Genomic DNA, 19,481 nt, shown 5'->3' with positions numbered 1-19,481 from the left:
CCAGTGTCCGTATTTCCCCGCGATTTCATTCGAGTATCAATCGGCTCGTTGTCATATCTTTTCATTTTCTTGCGTTGTTTATGTTTTTTTTCTTTTCTTTTTAGTTTTCTCCACAATGATACAACCATTGTCGGAGGAGATACTCTTTTCCTTTTTTTTTTTTTTTTTTTTTTTTTGGGTTTTAGGGGACTAAAGAATGCGGGGGAAAGGGGGAGGGACAAGCATGAAGTGAGATCAATCGGGGGGGGGCCAGGTACTGGGTTCCAGGATCGTCTTTCCTTGATTTGCACGCGTAAGCAGTAGAGTTCCCAGTGTTGATTGCTGGTGTTACTGTTGTTGTTGATGTTGTTGCAGGGGACAGAGTGGAAGAGAGAGCGAGTGTTGTTTAAACATGAGTGGAGTGAGTGCGTGCGTGGGATGGATGAGAGTGGTGAGTAGTAAGTAGACTAATGTGAGTGCGGCCTGTCCCGGTTTCTTCCTGCTGCAGGTTGGGTCCAGCGATGATTTCATGGCTCAGAGGACATTTAGGCACATGAGAATGAATCAAAGGGCGACTGTGTAATTGCACATTCAAACAGTCAAACAGTCAGACATTCAAACATTCAGACATTCAAACATCCAGTCGAGTACATAATTCGAGTAAGAGAGTAGGAGGGAGAGGGTCCCCATCCATCCACACGCGCGTGTGGGAACACCAAAAAGGGAGCGCTGAAGTCACGGATAAAAAGAAGCGCAAAACGCGGGCACCCTCCCTCTTCTTCTTCTCCTTCTCCATCGCTCCATTCCTCCTTCTCTCTCTCTCTCTCTCTCTCTCTCTCTCTCTCTCTCTCTCTCTCTCTCTCTCTCTCTCTCTCTCTCTCCCCTCATTCCGACAACAAACGACTTCTTCTCCACCCCCCCCCCCTCTTCTCTTCTTCCCCCCATACCCACACTCCCTCCTTTCATATCCAACATGCCATTCGATTCCAAGGTCCCCGGCGTCACCATCCTCGGCAAGGTCTCCGCTGAGCAGGCCACCCACATCCTCACTCCCGAGGCCCTCCTGTTCCTCGCCACCCTCCACAGGACCTTCAACGGCACCCGCAAGGCCCTTCTCCAGAAGCGCGTCCTCCGTCAGCAGCAGATCGATCAGGGCATCCTCCCCGATTTCCTGCCCGAGACCAAGGCCATCCGCGACGATGTCTCCTGGCGCGGCGCTATCCCCGCTCCCGGCATGGCAGATCGCCGTGTGGAGATTACGGGACCCGTCGACAGGAAGATGGTCATCAATGCGTTGAACTCTGGAGCCGCCACCTTCATGGCCGATTTCGAAGGTAAAGGACGCGGCGCCATCACGGCCAAAAAAAATAATTCTTGAGCACATTGCATTTTATTTTTATTCTTATTCTTCATTTTACGTGGATCTATCACCGCTACCGCGAACATCACCCTTAAAAAAAAAAAAAAAGGGTGAACAAGAGAGTGAGCATCGGGCATGAGGATGCTGAGTCGTGAGAAAAAAAAAGATAATGTCCTTTTTTCCATGAAACAAACGGGGTCTTGAATATAGGGGGAATTGTGGGGGGAGAGGAGGGGGAGGCAGCAAGAAAACAAAAGGTTTCTTTCTTTCTGTGGGTTCATCTGCAGGAGGAGTTGTCTCCCTTTGAGAGGACAATGGGCTGGCTGGATGGATGATCCTTTTTGACAAGCGAGGAGAGTGTCGTCATTTGACTGTACCCAGAAACCAAAAAAAAAAAAAAAAAAAAAAAAAAAAAAAAAAAAAAACAACCGCAGATCCGTTTTCTTTCGTGTAAAGCGTGTAAAGTAAAATATATGGGAGAGATATGCATGCAGCAAGTGGGGTTGAGGAAGGAATGAGGGAAGGCGAGAATTAGGGTTGTGGATGCGGCCCACCCTAGTCTATCCGGAGGCGAGTCCCCGCTTTACTCATCCCCCCCGCAAAAACCAGCGAATCAGGAGCGAGTCCACTTGGACTGAAGAAAGTCTACACGGGGGCAGTGTTAAAAAAAAAAAAAAGTGTCCGTGTTCCTTTTATTCTTTCTTTCACGTGCCAATCCATCCTCGGAATGCGCCCTCCTTCAGTGTTTATTCAAAGAGTTAATTGAAGGGGCCATGCTGCACCACTTGGTCTACATCGTCACACCATGTTCAGTCTCAAGCGACTAACCTTTGATCTTTCTTTCATTCTATTGCCGACCTCAATTGATTCGATGACGATCTCTAGACTCCAACAGCCCTACGTTCGAGAACAACCTCTCGGGTCTGGTCAACATGAAGGATGCCATCCACCAGCGCATCTCCTACACCGCCCCCAACGGCAAGCAATACAACATCCGCAAGGACGGCAAGGTTGCTACCCTCATTGTCCGGTATGTCTTGCACTCAATCGTCAATCGTCAATCGTTCTTTATTGCCAGCGATCAGATCCTATTTCAATTGATTCGTCCTTACTAACAGCTTGCCCTGCTATTGACACCTCTTTATCACATCTTGGTTAGCCCCCGCGGATGGCACTTGGATGAGAAGCACGTGTTGATCGACGGCGAAGTGACATCGGGCTCTCTCTTTGACTTTGCGCTCTACTTCTTCCACAACGCCAAAAAGTCGGTCGAGATCGGTATTGGCCCATACTTCTACCTGCCCAAGATGGAGTCTCACCTCGAGGCGCGTCTCTGGAACGATGTCTTCAACCTCTCGCAGGACTACATCGGCATGCCCCGTGGCACCATCCGTGGTACCTGCTTGATCGAGACCATCATGGCCGCCTTTGAGATGGAGGAGTTCATCTACGAGTTGCGCGAGCATTCCTCTGGCTTGAACTGCGGTCGCTGGGACTACATCTTCTCGGTTATCAAGAAGTTGCGCCAGGACCCCAAGTTCCTCCTCCCCGACCGCTCGGATGTCTCGATGACGACCCCCTTCATGGATGCGTACGTCCGCTTGTTGATCAAGACCTGCCACAAGCGTGGAGTCCATGCCATGGGTGGTATGGCCGCTCAGATCCCGATCAAGAACAACGAGGCCGCCAACAAGGCCGCGATGGACAAGGTCCGCAACGACAAGTTGCGTGAGGTCAAGGCCGGTCACGACGGCACCTGGGTCGCTCACCCGGATCTGGTCAAGATTGCGCTCCTGATCTTTAACGAGCACATGCCCCAGCCCAACCAGCTTCATATCCGTCGCGACGATGTCCATGTGACGGCCAAGGATCTGTTGAACACGAACGTCAAGGGCGGCAAGGTCACGGAGACCGGTATTCGCTCGAACGTGTCGGTGTCTTTGATGTACATGGAGGCATGGTTGCGCGGGGCTGGATGTGTACCGATCCACAATCTGATGGAGGACGCTGCGACCGCCGAGATCTCGCGTTCGCAGTTGTGGCAGTGGGCGAAGCACCAGGCCAAGACGGATAAGGGTGTGACTGTGACCCCACAGTTCTTGTTGAAGATCTTGGACGAGGAGGTCGAGAAGCTGGCCAAGGAGATGGGTGAGCAGCGATTCAAGGCTAGCAAGATTGGACAGGCAAAGAAGCACCTCGCAGGACAGATTACGGGCAAGGACTATGCTGATTTCTTGACGACGCTGTTGTACGAGGACATTGTTGTCTATGACGATGTCAAGGCCAAGATCTAAAAACAACCAAGTCCAACAGAGGAACCCAAGGAACCGAACGAAAAAGAAAAATCATTTTGCATTGTATCAAAGAAACCCAACCATCCCTCCCTCCCCCTCCCAACTAACTCGGCAATAAAACTAAATAAATAATTAAAAACAAAATGTGCGCCTTTTATTTTTTGTTGATGAGTTGTTTTTCTTTTTTCGAGGCGCATGGTCATTACAAGGAGGTTTGCGATGCTTATTATTTCGTGGGTTGTATGATGGCGATAAAAGGGACTGGAAGAAAGACCTTGTTATTATGAAGTGCTAAGCGGGATATCTGCGAACATGCGAACATTTATAAAAAGAAAAAGGAAAGAAAAAAGAAAAAAAAAAAGAGCGGGTCGCAATTTGCGTTTCCCGTTTTTTTTTTTTTTTTTTTTTTTTTTTTTAGCTGGCAAGACAATCCGGCAGCTTGATCTTGAGTTTCTTGTCGATGGTCAAGAGACCCCAGAAGCCCTCGATGGCCGAGCCGGGCCAGATCTTCCAGGGCGCATCAAAGAACTCAAAGAAGTAATAGGGAGTTCCCTTTGCGTTCGCGTCGCATAGCCAGGTGTCGACAAAGGTCTGCAAATTCGGGATCGAGGGGATCGATGCGTCTGTTGATCGCGGAGCCAAAAATAATAAAAATACAAAATAAAGATGCGTCAGAACATCGGTTCAACAACCATAGCTTTTTACCCAAAACGGGACAAGGCAAACAAAAAAAAAGGGAGGGAGGGGCTCCCCCTACAGATGCTTGACGCGTCATCAGTAGCAATAAGAGGTTATTTTTTTTTTTTTTTTTTTTTTTTTGCGTTTTTGGACTTACTGGTGTTAGAGCCGGTCGGGAAGGTCGGCCAGCCCACCTCCGTGATCCAGAGCTCGATCGGTGTGGCATTGTCCGCATTCACGTTATTGGTCACGTCCACCAGATACTTCCAGAACCAAGCCGCCGCATCCTCAACGGGCACGCCCGCAAAGAACGGATGCAAATTCACTCCTGCCCGATCCTCGATCGTCGTCAACGGCGGTCGATTCGCACTCTCCAGATCCGATGTGAACACTGGGATCTCTGGGTGTCCCAGACTGACGACCTTCTGTTTGACTTCTGTCACATGGGCCATCAGGACCTCGAGCGGCTGGTAACTATCGAACATCACCTCGTTTCCGACACTCACTCCGATGATGTCGTTCCAGCCATAGGTTGTTACCACATTGAAGAATTCATCCCGTTGACGTGTATACGTCGTATTATCCTGATCGATCCAGATACCCACGACGACCTTTAGATCCAATTTTAGCCGTTGGATCGCATCGAGTGTGTACTGGAGGACATGACAGTCCGTGCCGTAGAGACGTACCCGTCGGGTGGTCTGGACCAGGAGCTGGAGTTCGTCGTCCACGGTCTGTTGAGTGTTGTAGCAGTCCGGGAGCTGGGCGTTCATGGGCACGTAGGCCATCCCGTAGAAGACCCGCTTGAGTGGGTAATTGGTGTTGGGGACGACCGTGCCGTTCGGGGTGACCACTGAAAAAAGAGGTGAACAAGAAACAAAAAAAAAAAAAGGGGGATATGAGACTTTTTGAGTTGGTATTCCGTCACTTCTTCATTCCATATGGATTTTTTTTTTTTAGGCATGAACATGAATAAAAGCAGAAACGCGTCTTAAAACAATAAAAAAAAAAAGGATCGACCCATGGTTAATAAAAGACCGTGAAAGACCGCGAAAGACCATGGGCGTTACACATTTCCCTGTAACGCAACGCCCATCCTGGGAGAGGGGGGCTGTTTTGTTATTTGCCGCCCGCTCATTCTCCTCCCCTCGTGTAACGAAGGACAAAACCATGAGAGACAAATTAAATAAAAGAGCTGAATCTGAACTGAAAGAAGAACTGATAGAAGGACTGAAAAGAAGAACTGAAAAAAAGAACGAGCGAACGAACGAATGAACGAAGCAAGCGAAAAGAAACGAGTGAACGACCCCCCTCCCCTTCAAAAAAAAAAAACACCAAAAAAAAAAAAGAGTATCGATTTCGATGCCTTTACCTGTAGGTCCCGACGCACCACCCCCACCATTCTTGGTACCCCCATCATTCCTGGATCCGCTAGCGTTCCCGTTACTTTGATTCTTCTTGTACACTGCAAAGTACCAGGCCAAGACCCCCGCGAGTGCGATCAACAAGAGCGCGCCCACCGCCCACGCAATCGTCTTCCATCGGCTCGACTTTTGCTTCTGTTTCTTCAACCAAGGTGAAGCACCCGTCCCTGCAGCGGCTGCTGCTGCTGCTGCTGAAGCACTGACGGCCATCTCACCATGCAGACGACGTTCTTCTTGACGACGTTGCTGAGGTGTGAGAGTTGAACTAGAATTGTTGTTGGTGTGTTGGTGCATTTGGAAGGCGGAGGTGCTGTTGTTATCATAATCGTCATCATAGGTGGATGAGTCCTGTGGAGGGTAGTATTGGGAGTTGAGCTGTTGGCCTGGATGTGGGTGTTGGCGGTTCCCCCCGTCAGGGCTGCTGTGGTTGTTAAGATGGGACATTAAAATCGGGGTTTGCTATTCTAGATAGAAATTTGTTTGTGTGTGTATGTGTGCGTGTGCTACTGCTGCTGTGCAGGACACGTTTGTGATGGTATTTGATGGGGGATGATAGGGGATGGGGGAGAGGAGGTGTGATGATGGCAGGGATTAATGCGAAAGGGTTAATACAAAAACCCTGAGGAAATGGAAGAGTTGGAATGAGATTCGATTCGGATTCGAAGGCGATACTCGAGAGTCGGCCGTTTGCTGTTGCAATCTGGGCGGGAGGTTGACGAAGGACGAAGGAAGGGATGGGAACCCGGTCGCGGCCAGACGCAGGAGGGGGGGAAAGAAGGGGAAAAGGGCAAGGTAGACAGAGGAAGAAGAATGGAGAAGGAGTAAATAAAAAAAAAAGTAGTTTATCTTAATCGGTCCCCAGGTATGTTCGCAGACATCTTCGTCGACATGGGGATACCCGCTCTCTCTCCCCCTTGGGCCCCATCGCTCCCTGGTACCCACTGATTCTCATCCTCCCCATGCAGTGGTACCAGGGACAAAGGACTGAGACATTTCCCCCCCAGTTCCTAATTGTCTATTTATATGTCCGCTTCCTTCTATTTTCCTGGGCTCCGTCTGCCCAACCATAGACTACGCCACGCCCACGCCCATGCGTGCCCATGCCCGTCCAAGAGGTAATTAATACGCCAGAAACTGTTCTAGACTTAAGCACCGTAGACAGTCTCGTCTGTCGGCCAACTCAACGGAGCAGAGGGACTCCCCCTCTACTGTCCTTTACACTGAATCTCATCGGATATGTTGATGTGTTCGCGCGATGGGATCTCAAGTCGGCGCCCATCTAGTCTACCGACAATCTCTAAAACACTAATCCAAATATGGTTCCAACAGGATCTTAACCCTACCTTACCCGCGTTCAGGTCATACGTCATAAGTCGAGCTGAGCGATTTTTGGATGGATTAAAAAAAAAAACGCGTCCATCCTCTCGTTGAGTACTACGAAATCTAGGACAGCCTTGCCTTGTCAGAGTTATGCAAGAGGATGATAGCGAGACACGGTGAAGAGTAAGGTATTTTCTTCCCGCTGCAAGGTACATTTAATCCACTAGGCACACTTACGACGTACATATCTTTTTAAACAGACTCATTTCTACTTCTTCAGGACTCTGCAAGATTCGCATCTGCAGAGAATAACCCCCCTGCAAAGCATGCAATCATGTATGTAATATGCGATGCGATGGGTTGAAAAAAAAAAAGAAAAAGAAAAGCGCGAAAACACGACTGGTGCGGAAAGCAGCAGGAGAGAAAAACGCGACAGTCCAAGGCGGCCAATTGAGGTGACTAACAGAGTTGAAGGCGTCCTTGCGATAGGCCTGGTGGATCGGAAACCCGCGGAAAGCGAGTCGCTAAAAAAAAAAAAAAAAAGTGCGCTTGCACCCCCCCTCTCAGATGATGACATGAAGGGCTGTAGAAGCGGGGCTAGAACACATTGGTCTACACCTGTACCGCCCCGCATAGGGATGATGGCAGAGAACTCACACCCCTCACTCCTTCGTCCCATTCATTCCTTCATTCCCTCATCCCTCCATCCTCATTCCCCCCTCCGTCCTTCTTGAGCCTGAGCATCATCTCCATTCCATTCCATCCTCACCTTAACCTTCATTCATCCTTGCAACACCATGAATCTGCCCTCGCCTGACGAGCAGCTGGACCTGCACGGCCCAAGGGCCCAGCTGCCCTTTGAGCAGACCCCACCCCAGTCCCGCGCCGGGATCAAGTCCTCGCACGAGTCGCTTGAGCAGGACAAGGCCTTAATTGTTTCCAACGGCATCATCACCTCCGGTGGCACCCAGGATAACACTACTCCTCGTCCTCAGCAGGAGATTCTGGTCTCGCCTGCGCCTGCACCCGTTGCCACAGCGGTTCAAAGGAGACCAGATCGGGCGGGAGCGGAATCAATCGATATTAACAAAGACAGCGAGATTGATTCTGCTGCTGTGGCAATTGCCGCAGTCCGCTCCAACAAGGAGGAGTACCACCTGCAGGACAACGAGGATGAGAAGTCGGCGGGTGTGGAGGTGTTGTCCCAGGCAGGGCCAGAATCGATGGCGGACGTGGACACCCAGGGACAGGATGGACATCCGCACTCGACATCATTCCTATCTCGACTCACCCTTCCTTGGTCCCGACCCAAGGCCCACTCTGCCAAGGACACAGCGCCTTCTCTCTCGTCCACTTCCTCTCAGTTTCCTCCTCATCACTCGCACTCGACTTCGCCGATGCACAACCGAGCCGTATCCCCGCAGTCACGACCGTTGCACACTGGTGGTACCTTTGCCAACAGCAGCATCGCCTTGGACTCGCGTGAGCTCCCTCCTATCAAACCAACTCGATTCGAGAATATGATGGTCATCTTCAAGCGCTTCATGGGCTTTGTTGGTCCTGGGTACAGTAAGTGTGCCCATCCGCTTCCCTTCGCACAACCTTCTTTGTTCTGCTCTCTCAGCATATGTTCCCAATGTCCGCGGACATTATGTTCTTTGATTGCTCAACTTGCAGGGTCGTCACTCATTTGTATCGATTCGTTGATGTATTGAGCAATTGCCCTTGCAGTTGTTGCTTGAGTGTCTAGCCTCTTCCATGCTTAATTTAAGCATTTTTTTTTTTCATTTCTTTTCATTTCTTTCATTTCGCCCAATTGGACCACACGACGAAGGTCAGCAACACAGAGACCAACAAACAAACACACCTTTTTTTATATTTTTTTTTTTATTCTTTCCCAGGAACGTATTCCGTCAATTGGAAGAGGTAACATAGCCCCGCTAATTTATCATTCAACCTTTGTGATGCCTTACAGTCATTAGTGTCGGATACATGGACCCTGGTAACTGGGCGACTGATCTGGCGGGTGGTTCCAGCTTTGGGTACATGCTCCTGTTTGTCATTCTGCTCTCAAACCTGATGGCTGTTGTCCTCCAAGGTCTCGCCGTCAAATTGGGCGTAGTCTCTGGCCTGGGTAAGTTTTGCAGATAGTGAGTGGTCTAGAGCTGTTTCAGGGATGATTTTTTTTTTTTTGACCAAATGATTTTTATTGGCGATGTTTAGATTTGGCTCAAGCGTGCCGCAAGTTCCTGCCCAGGTACGTGAACTTGATCCTTTACGTGCTCGCAGAACTGGCGATCATTGCCTGCGATCTAGCCGAGGTCATCGGATCCGCTATCGCCTTGAACCTCCTGTTCAAGATCCCGTTGCCCTGGGGCGTGGTGATCACCGCCGCAGATGTACTCATCATCCTCTTCGCGTTCCGGGACGATCAGTCTGTCAAGTCCCGTCGACTCTTCGAGGCCCTCGTCATTGTGTTGGTCTCGACTGTCGGTGTGTGCTTCTCGGCCGAGATTGCTTATGCACAGCCCGTGGCCAAGGATGTGTTCAAGGGGTTCCTGCCGAATATCGAGATCCTAAAGAACCAGGAGGCATTGTATCTGGCGATCGGAATCATTGGTGCGACGGTCATGCCCCATAACCTATACCTGCATTCGAGCATTGTCAAGCTCCGGACGAGTAAGGAGCTGAACAAGTTGGCAAGCAGTCAGGCATCGATGTCGTCGACACAGGATCTGATGACGACGGAGCAGCGGCAGACGATGGCTGAGGAGGATAAGGGGTCGGTGTCGATGAAGCATTCGACAATTGTGACGACGTTGAGGTATACGTTTGTGGACTCGACCGTGGCCTTGACGTTTGCGTTGTATGTGAATTCTGCAATCTTGATTGTCTCAGCGGCGACGTTCAAGTACAAGTATCCGGATCAGGATACCTCGGGACTTGCGGATTTCTTTGACGCGTTCCATTTGCTGTCGCAGTATTTGGGCAAGGCTGCGGGATACGTCTTTGCGGTCGCGTTGCTCATGGCCGGTCAATCCTCGACCCTGACGGCGACGTTGGCGGGACAAATCATCATGGAGGGATTCTTGGGGGCTTCGTATTTGAAACCCTGGGTGAGGAGGCTTTTGACGAGATGCCTGGCGATTATCCCCGCGTTGGTGATTGTGATCATCAAGGGGAAGAGCGGACTGAGCGAGCTGTTGTTGGCAAGTCAAGTGGCGCTGAGTATTCAGTTACCGTTCGCAGTGATCCCCTTGGTGTTGTTCACAAGCATGGGACGGTGTATGACGATCCCGGTGCAGGATAATGATGATAAACCCGGGGAGCTGAGGTATGGTTTCGAGCAGGACGATACCAAGGCGGTGAACACGCCCGTGCCCGCGGTCGAGGACAGGAACGATGAATGTGTGCATCCGGCGCGCGATGAGGAGCATCATGCAGAGTCGACGGTCGATCGCGCTCGGATGGAAGCTGGGGCTCCTCCTGCTGCTGGAACAGGGCCGATGCTGCTGCTGCACAATTTTGCGAACCCGTGGTGGCTGGTCATCATCTCGGTGTTGATTAGCGTGGTCCTGCTATGCCTGAACTTTTATCTACTTGTCCAGACTATCCGAGGCGAATAGACAGCATCCAGCTCATGGTTTTCCATCCCTTTTTCAAAGGGGGACAATTAGAGAAATACTCTTTATGGGCTTTCTACAGCCAATGTGGAGAGCTATGTAAATAAAACGGTGTGAGTACTTTATGCGGGTGTTTCATGTATTTGGCATGGACCCTGACTCGTTCGCTAGTCTAGTCTAAGGCGTCTTATGAAACTAAACAGGAACTAAGGTTTGATTGTAATTTCGTAAGGTCGCGCACCAAAGGGTCCGGAATAACAAACAAAGACAGGGTCCAAGCATCAAAGCAGATGTACAAACGCCTAGTCGCCTAGCCTTCGGAGACAATTGGGCATTAAAAAAACCCCCTTCTCCAACGTGGAGGAGGCGCGTCTTGGCGTCATGAGCGACAATGGCTCATTCTGCACAGATGACCTGCAACAGACGGGGGTACTTCTGTATAAATAAGTCTCGCCTGCCTCTGGAGCTCGTATATCTTTCTTCCTGGCTTTACTCTACTCTTTTTTCTTCCGGATATTCTCCTTGCATCTTTTCCTCTTTACTTCTCTCCTCCCCTCATATGCTCAGCATCGTTCAATTCTAAGCATTTTCTTTTGTACTTTTTTTTATTTATTTTTTCATCCCACTCGTAGCTCGTCCTTTTTACATTCCATACTTCTGCATCAACTCTGGGACACAAAGGATATCAAACATAGTACACAATGGCATTCCGATCTTGTACATCTCCCTACTTCTTGCTCCTCATCCTCATCGCCCTCTTCGTCCTCTTGGACACTTTCTCGCACGTCGAAGCTCTCCCGACCCGAAAGCGCGCCGTTCCACAGGACATCGCCTCTGCCCCTGCCTCATCATCGTCATCGTCGTCGTCAACAAATCTCCGTCAACGGACCCGCCACCGCGCTGCGAAAGAGCCCACGAAATCAGCGCCAAGAAGAAAAAAGAACGCGGTGGTGAGGAGGAACCCGTTCCTGATCCAGAACCTCGAAGGGGGCGGACATGATGCGACACATTCAGATTTGGTGCGAGCATTGGGGGTCGTGTCTCAACCTGTCATGGTGGAGAGACAGAAGAAGAGGCAGGAGACCAAGGCGAGAAAGGCCTAGGAAGCAGAGACGATGTTGTACGCGGAGGCAGAGTACGTGTATAGGATGTGTAATGCCTACTGTAGATCTTGAGCGCAAAAGATTGTCTTGTATATATAAAAATAAATAAAAAAACTGAATTGTATCACCAGGCTTTCGTGCCGTTACAACAAGGAAGGACGCCCAACGACCTCCCTCTCCTCCCTTTGTCCAAAAGGTAAAGTAATATATTCATATATATTTTTTATATATGGACCATTTCATATCTTCAAACGTCTTCCATGTCCTGGATTATGTTGCGGCACACAACACTTTTTGTGGGACATCCACTCGCGATTCCGGAATAAATAAAATAAATTAGTTCAGGGTCCATGCCCCATCCTTAATTAACGGAGGATGAGAAAGCTAGAGAACGAGGCTGTTCTTTCGAACAGATCTATGGAGCAATGGGCTTAATCTCAGCAGGTCGTCGCATCAAGGCTACTCTACTGCTTACAATATCCTGTTCAATAAAAGTCGTCTGCAATGGATTTATCCCTTCCAGTATTTGAAATTAACATTAGCAGGCGCCTCATGAAGCCTTTCCGCTTCACAAGACGACCCCACACAGTATGATTCAGGGCCCGAGGGTTTATCCGTATTCAACTAGACATTGGGACATCGAAAAAGACGGTAATCGTCGCGTTCTAGCATGGACTCTGACTTTGAGGCGTTAAGCCATAATCCAACAGAGGATAGCTTCGGGCCATTGCCTGCTCAGGCAGGCCCAAATACCATTTATCCGAATGAACGGTTCCTCTCGTACTGAGTTCAATTACTCTGCTGCAACATCTCATCAAAAGGATAAACCTAATTTGTCTCACGATGGTCTAAACACAGCTCACATTCCCTATTGGTGGGTGAGCAATCCAACGCTTACTGAATTCTGCTTCAGTATGGCGAGTGCGTTGCTGGCTGTAAATCTGGTGTTGGTCACAGCGGCGGCGCTGGTTACATTGGCCAGGGTCGGTGAAGGAAGTTGGGACGATACTCTCCGCGAGAGGATTGTTTAGAATCAGGAGAGTTATGTTTTTCTTGGGCGTATTACTTAAGAAAGCAGGCTGCCATGGTCAACATTCACGGGTCCACAATACTCCTTGACCCTAGCTTGATCTCTTCATTGTTCATCGCTTTCGCTCCCGCTCTTTTGGTTTTTCGAACCCATTGAGTGCTTTAGTTTGTGCCGCTTTTAATTTGTGAACGCGCCATGGACAAAGACTGCTCTGTATATTGTCTTCAGAAAGCGCAATCCATGCCCTAAAAAATTGGCGATGAATAAAAAGTCAAGGCACCGTTGCTAATATCCTAATTGTTCGACCTCCATGTTTCCAGCAAGCGGAAAAACATTCGCTGAGTCGACCGGTTTTGCTGACTGTACAGCGAGAGAATCGGTCGTGGCGACGGCATCGATCATACTGTGGTTTGATGACACCTTGAGTTTACGCGCCGCGGACCCCATACTAATTAGCCTTTTGCTTGCCTCGCGGAAGCTCAAAGGCGGAATCGGCTTGCCCACAGCGCCGCGTTGCTCTAATAGACGCATGTTCATCCTGCTTAAGCCTTGTACGTTCTGGATAGAGGTATCTGACACGGTAAATCTGTCATGCATCGAACTCCAATGCAGGCACACCTGATAGCGATCCTCCTCTCCTATGACCTGCCACATGCGAACGGAATTATCGGAACAGCCGGTTGCGAAATAGGTGCCGTTTGGATTAGCGTTCCAGGCGATACTTGTGACTGATCCATGGAAATCATTAACAACTGCCAAACATTGACCCGAATCCACATCCCACAGCCACACCGTCTTGTCATAAGTGCCTGTGGCGATCTGCTGGCCGCTGGGTGAATACACCATGCTCTCAACATAATCGGTATGGCCGCTTAAGATGGGACCAGGTGCACCAGTTTGCGTGTCCCACAGTCGCACCATGTTGTCCTGACTGCCCGAGGCGATCTGCTGGCCGCTGGGCGAATACGCCACACAATAAACAGAGGAGGTATGGCCGCTTAAGATGGGACCAGGTGTACCAGTTTGCGTGTCCCACAGTCGCACCGTGTTGTCCTGACTGCCTGAGGCGATCTGCTGGCCGCTGGGCGAATACACCACGCTCCTAACAGAGTCGGTATGGCCGCTTAAGATGAAACCGGGTGCACCGGTTTGCGCGTCCCACAGTCGCACCGTGTTGTCCTGACTGCCCGAGGCGATCTGCTGGCCGCTGGGCGAATACACCACGCTCCTAACATTGTCGGTATAGCCGTTTACGATGCGACCAATTGCACCAGTGTGCGTGTCCCACGTTCGCATCGTGTAGTCCCAACTGCCCGAGGCGGTCTGCTGGTCGCTAGACGAATACACCACCACGCCCATGTCCGTAACCCAGCCGGCACGGTTTCTTAAGACGGGACCGGGTGCACCGGTGTGCGCATCCCACAGTCGCACCTTCTTGTCCCGACTTCCCGAAGCGATCTGCTGGCCGCTGGGCGAATACACCACGCTCCTAACCCAGGAGGGATGGCCTCTTAAGATGAGACCGGGTGCACCGGTGTGCGCATCCCACAGCCGCACCGTCTTGTCCCGACTTCCCGAAGCGATCTGCTGGCCGCTGGGTGAATACACCACGCTCTCAACATAATCGGTATGGCCGCTTAAGATGGGACCAGGTGCACCAGTTTGCGTGTCCCACAGTCGCACCGTGTTGTCCTGACTGCCCGAGGCGATCTGCTGGCCGCTGGGCGAATACGCCACACAATAAACAGAGAAGCTATGGCCGCTTAAGATGGAGGCGGGTGCACCGGTTTTCGCATCCCACAGCCGCACCGTGTTGTCCTGACTGCCCGAGGCGATCTGCTGGCCGCTGGGCGAATACACCACGCTCCTAACAGAGTCGGTATGGCCGGTTAAGACGGGACCGGGTGCACCGGTGTGCGCATCCCACAGTCACACCTTCTTGTCCCGACTTCCCGAAGCGATCTGCTGGCCGCTGGGCGAATACACCACGCTCCTAACAGAGTCGGTATGGCCGGTTAAGATGGGACCGGGTGCACCGGTGTGCGCATCCCACAGTCGCACCTTCTTGTCCCGACTTCCCGAGGCGATCTGCTGGCCGCTGGGCGAATACACCACGCTCCCAACAGAGTCGGTATGGCCGGTTAAGATGGGACCGGGTGCACCGGTTTGCGCATCCCACAGCCGCACCATGTTGTCTTCACTGCCCGAGGCGATCTGCTGGCCGCTGGGTGAATACACCACGCTCGTAACAGAGTCGGTATGGCCGCTTAAGATGAGACTGGGTGCACCGGTTTGCGCATCCCACAGTCGCACCGTGTTGTCTTCACTGCCCGAGGCGATCTGCTGGCCACTGGGCGAATACACCACGCTCGTAACTGACCCGGTATGGCCGCGCAAGGTGTGGGCTTTTGCCCAAGTCGAAGTGTCATACACGCTGATCGTGCCGTCCTTGAGACCCACTGCGCAGAACTTCCCATCTGACGAATACGCACAGGAAAACACATAGCTTTTTTCTAAGAGGTACGGCCATTCCCCAAACTGCACACCCGCCATCTCTGCGTTGCTCAAATTGGCCTGACGCAGCCAAATATTGCGAAGGTTGACTTTTCTCAAGTCTGCCCCTTGCAGCTGAGCAGAATCGAATTGGCCGCCACTCAGGTCCGCTCCTGGAATCCGGATGCCTTTCAGATCTGCACTGTTAAACAGCATCCCAGCTCTGACCAATATCGTGATCGCATTGGCCGCCGCCTTGCGTGCCTCTTTATCGATTTTGGAACATTCGATCGTTGCGAGCAGCTGCTGCTTGAAGAGGGGTTCCTGTTGGACACGCTCTGCTAGAAATTGCAGAATCGACGGCTCGCCCACAAAGCGTTTCCGTGCCAAGGGCGAATCGAGCACGGTCTGTTCAATGGCTCCCACGGGTTCCTCTACAGCATCCTGGCTTTCATAGCTCATGATAGAATGGACGCTCCCTCGACGCGGCAGGGCTTGAGGTAAGGCTGGGCGACTCGCGCTCTCTCTGCTTCGCGGCTCAAACACCGCTCGGGCCAAGCAGTATTCCAGCAGTGATTTATGGATAAACCGGTACTGATTGCCGCTGCGCGTCAGGGGACTAGCTTCCAGCAAGAGCTGATTCTCGTAATTGCGGTTGAAAAAAGATTCCTTCCACGTCCCTTGGTCTCGTTTGGGGGAATACTCCACCACAGGATTTCCTGCCTGATGTTGAAAGATCGCCCCAGCCAAGTCCTTCAGAAACGTAAAACCGTTTTGAGTAAAGCCATCATCCGTCAGCCTCTCGAAAGCTTCCCTCGCCTTACGACTCAAGTCTTTCTTTTCACCAAGCCTTTTTTTGCCGCGCTCCAGCCACTGCTCCACGAACTGGTCGTATAATGCAACTCTAGTGATTCGGGCAGCCGAGACGTGTTGTCCTGGATCCATCATACGTGGCAGCACCTCCAGGGACAGCGTCAGAAGAAACGGATTCTTGACCAGGCCCAGTAAATCGGGCATCTTGCTAAGAGCCTCCAAGTAGTCCTTCGACCGCCAGAGTGGCCTTCTCGCCAATACATATCGCTTGACATAGTCTTCGATCTGAGCTGCAGAAAACGGGGCGATGACTGCTTCCTGAAAGAGGTCCAACCGAGCGCTGTGATTTGGGTCCATGGGTTGAAAGCGATCCCTGTAGTCGTGGGGAAGGTACCCGCTACGGCAGCTGATCACCATCTGCGCGCGCCATTGTCCTGGCTGGTTCAGCTGGTTGCTTGTATACAGATTGTGCATCTGCTGGCTCTCGTCGTACCCATCGCAGATCAGGATGAACTCGCGATGATCTTTCAGCTCTCGGATCTGGGGCTCTGTAAAATCATTCCTGCGCAGTTGTTTGGCGATCAGGTCCTGTTCCGGCTTGTCGACTGCAGGCAAGTTGATATGGAGTGGAATTCGGCCCTCTTTTTTTTTGTACCGACTCCACAAGTCGCACTCCACTGCCCGGTTGAAAGTCGACTTGCCCACGCCCGAGTCGCCCAGCAGGAGCATTACTTTGTACTGCTTGCTGCTCAGGAAGCTTTCAACGTACTCTGTTAGGTCAAACAGGTTGTCATCCGACGCTTGCAGGTTAGCCTTGGCTTGAGGGGGGATATAGACTGCGTCGTCTCGTTTCTTCGGTCGCTGCTTTTTCAGTCGTCTCAGGTCGGCTTCAACATCGGGCTTGCTCTGGACAAGATCAAGCAATGATGGAGACGAGGCGATTGACGAAGCGACCTTGAGGGGATGTAAGCTCCGGTCTTCTTTTCTGCACTTTTGATAAAAAGTCCTTTTTGTCTGATCGCCATTCGATTCCAGCTCTTGCAGCAGGGGTTCGACACCTACACCATATATGTGTTGCACAGGTCAAAATAGACCGTGGCAAATGCCATTAGTACTCGCTGGTAGTGAACTCCATCCTTTGCAATAAGACAATGGTCTCTTGTGCATCTTCTTCATTACAGTACATACCTGGCATAGCTGAGCCAAATGTCGAAGCCAACTGCATAAGAATGTGAAGGATCCATTGCTTGGCGAGGACTTGCTGTCCCCACACCGCATCGTTTCGGTACATCTCGCCCAGGAACGCAACAGCACCTTGGCGAGACTCGATGTCCCATAGTGGATTGGCGGCAAGGTCCCTCAAGCGCTGGCATACTCCTAGTTGAAAGGCTAGATCACGCCGGCAAGATGCTTCACAGACCAGGGTCTTGAACTTGGCGAGATGACCGTCCCGAAGCAGTATGTCTGTCCCGCGCAGTGCTGTATACCAGGTGCGTTTCTTGTCGAAGCTAAGACCGACCTTGAGAGATTCCAACAGTCCTTGTCCACTCTCGACCAGTGCACTCACGCCTTCGTAACTGATTTTCGCTATTTTGATCACCTCTCCTAGTCCCTCCTGAAGATGCCCGAGTCCTGTGATGAAGCCGTTAACATCTAGACCTTTTACGGCGCTAACTAGCCCCGAGACGCCCTTCAAAACAACTCCAGTACGCCGCATCGTTGCTTGCCAAGGTGATTCGTTGTCTGGGACGCACTGCAGCGCTTGGAAGGCGTAAGCAGCCTGGTACACCAAGTAAGGGTCGCTGCTGGCTTGCAGTTCTTTCAAATAGGCAGAGAGTGGTTCGTGCAGCTCTTCACGCTTTAAGCCTGAGACCTTGGTATCGGCCATGGCATCCAGGACATTGGACACCGCAAGTGTCAGCTGGTAGATATGTGCCGGAGACTGATTATGAGTGTCTTGTAGGCGAGTGTTGAGGATATGTAAGATCTTGACTAGGTCATCAGCGTCGACGTAACCTGGGGAAGCCCCTTGCATCAGTTGCGCCAGTCCCTTGAGAGAATGGACATCCAGCAAACTGGGCTGTTCGATGCCATTGACAAAGAGCTTGAGCAAATGCTGAAAATCATCCGTCTCGAGAACCGGGCCCAGGCATACGACTTCTGCAACGGCTTTGGCATCCTTGAACTCATCGCGAGTGAATGCTCGGATCACATCTGTCGCCAGTGTCCTGAGTCTCTCCTTCTCCTCTGTATTATTCTCTGTGGACTTCACCCAATTTCCTGCGGCTGGTTCAAAGACCTCTTCAGGTGACGGCGTCACTTGCAGAAGGTCAAGGCAGTAGGCGAGCTGGGATGTATCGCTGAGTCGCTCATCTGCGTCTGGTAACGTGCACTTGACGGTGGGCAGACGCATATCATCGGGAAAAATATCCTTAGAGATTCGTGCCATGTCGCGGCGGGCCTTGTCGGTGACAGATGAAACTGTAGAATCTGGATGTTTTGTAGGACGCACGTGGCTGTAGTAGTCAGAAGACAGCCAACAAAATGAGAGATGTGTTAGGTGCGACGTACGGTATAGCCGGTTAATGCGAACAAATAGAGAGCAGGTACCTGTCACTTACCCCCACTTTTCTGCCCTCTTGTGGCTGACCTGTGCCATTTCACTATATCCATAGCTCTCCAATACGCTGGCGTGCTCGAGACAGGCGTCGGCGAATCCATCGCGCAGGGTTTGATCCTCGGCGGACAGGAGAGTTGTAAGAGTCTTTTTCGTTGCTCTTTTCATCCGGGATAACGCAGCCTCTGCGTCGTCGCACAACACTAAAGCAATTTCTCGATCCTTGATTTTGCGCGCATTCTCCATCTGAAAGTTGGCGAGTTCCAGCTCCTTTTGTGGCGAGAGAGCCTTTCGCGGTGACGAAAAAGTTCTGCAAAACATGTTGCTTCTCTGAAGGGATTTCTCCTGCTATCATAGAGCAGATGGCGGCGGTATTAGTGACCTTGTGGTCGATTGATATACCTGTGCGAGTAGCCAGTATACGTACCTATACTTGACAAAGACTTCAGTAACGCAATGGGGACCAACAAGTCGCCGTGGGCTGGTATACTACAGACGTAGTGGCAGCAGAATGAGCTATCATAAAATAAAGACATTAATATCCATAGCAGCTGCATGAACTATATCATATATGGCTGCTCTGCCAAGTGATGGTGCCTCACCTCGGAAGTGTCTATTCGACTCCTGTTTCCTTTGATTGGATGCAGAGGTAATTCTGAAGATATGTCCTCTTCGTGCCTCCTAGCAGCGATACCAAATGCCCATCGTGAAGCATGCAGGGTTAATAACCTTATAACATGTCTATAG

General features: G+C 51.0%; 4 protein-coding genes across 4 annotated transcripts; 3 read left to right on the top strand and 1 right to left on the bottom strand.

Annotated features, from left to right (window-relative positions):
- Window positions 1-827: 827 nt before the first annotated feature.
- BC939DRAFT_436048 (malate synthase) lies at window positions 828-3,753 on the top strand. Its single transcript, XM_051553561.1, has 3 exons — window positions 828-1,313; window positions 2,225-2,369; window positions 2,499-3,753. The coding sequence occupies exons 1-3, from the start codon at window positions 953-955 to the stop codon at window positions 3,631-3,633; spliced, it is 1,641 nt and encodes a 546-aa protein (XP_051417172.1). The 5' UTR covers window positions 828-952; the 3' UTR covers window positions 3,634-3,753.
- An 87-nt stretch (window positions 3,754-3,840) lies between these two features.
- Window positions 3,841-5,183, bottom strand: BC939DRAFT_147266 (glycoside hydrolase superfamily). Its single transcript, XM_051550198.1, has 2 exons — window positions 4,469-5,183; window positions 3,841-4,256 (listed from the first exon to the last, which is right to left on the bottom strand). The coding sequence occupies exons 1-2, from the start codon at window positions 5,097-5,099 to the stop codon at window positions 4,048-4,050; spliced, it is 840 nt and encodes a 279-aa protein (XP_051417171.1). The 5' UTR covers window positions 5,100-5,183; the 3' UTR covers window positions 3,841-4,047.
- Window positions 5,184-7,582: 2,399 nt separating this feature from the next.
- On the top strand, window positions 7,583-10,891 carry BC939DRAFT_436040 (natural resistance-associated macrophage protein-domain-containing protein). Its single transcript, XM_051553560.1, has 3 exons — window positions 7,583-8,624; window positions 9,031-9,189; window positions 9,279-10,891. The coding sequence occupies exons 1-3, from the start codon at window positions 7,853-7,855 to the stop codon at window positions 10,679-10,681; spliced, it is 2,334 nt and encodes a 777-aa protein (XP_051417170.1). The 5' UTR covers window positions 7,583-7,852; the 3' UTR covers window positions 10,682-10,891.
- A 488-nt stretch (window positions 10,892-11,379) lies between these two features.
- BC939DRAFT_498658 (uncharacterized protein) lies at window positions 11,380-11,781 on the top strand (the record flags this gene model as incomplete). The annotated part of the gene is made up of 1 exon (XM_051559843.1): window positions 11,380-11,781. One exon carries the CDS (start codon window positions 11,380-11,382, stop codon window positions 11,779-11,781), a length of 402 nt encoding a protein of 133 aa, XP_051417169.1.
- Window positions 11,782-19,481: the final 7,700 nt, after the last annotated feature.

This window comes from Gamsiella multidivaricata (genome assembly GCF_025024155.1).
Source record: "Gamsiella multidivaricata strain RSA 2152 chromosome Unknown BC939scaffold_3, whole genome shotgun sequence".
Classification (NCBI taxonomy): Eukaryota; Fungi; Mortierellomycota; class Mortierellomycetes; order Mortierellales; family Mortierellaceae; genus Gamsiella; species Gamsiella multidivaricata.
Note: the sequence above shows the minus strand (reverse complement) of the source record. Positions and strands in the feature narration are given on the sequence as shown.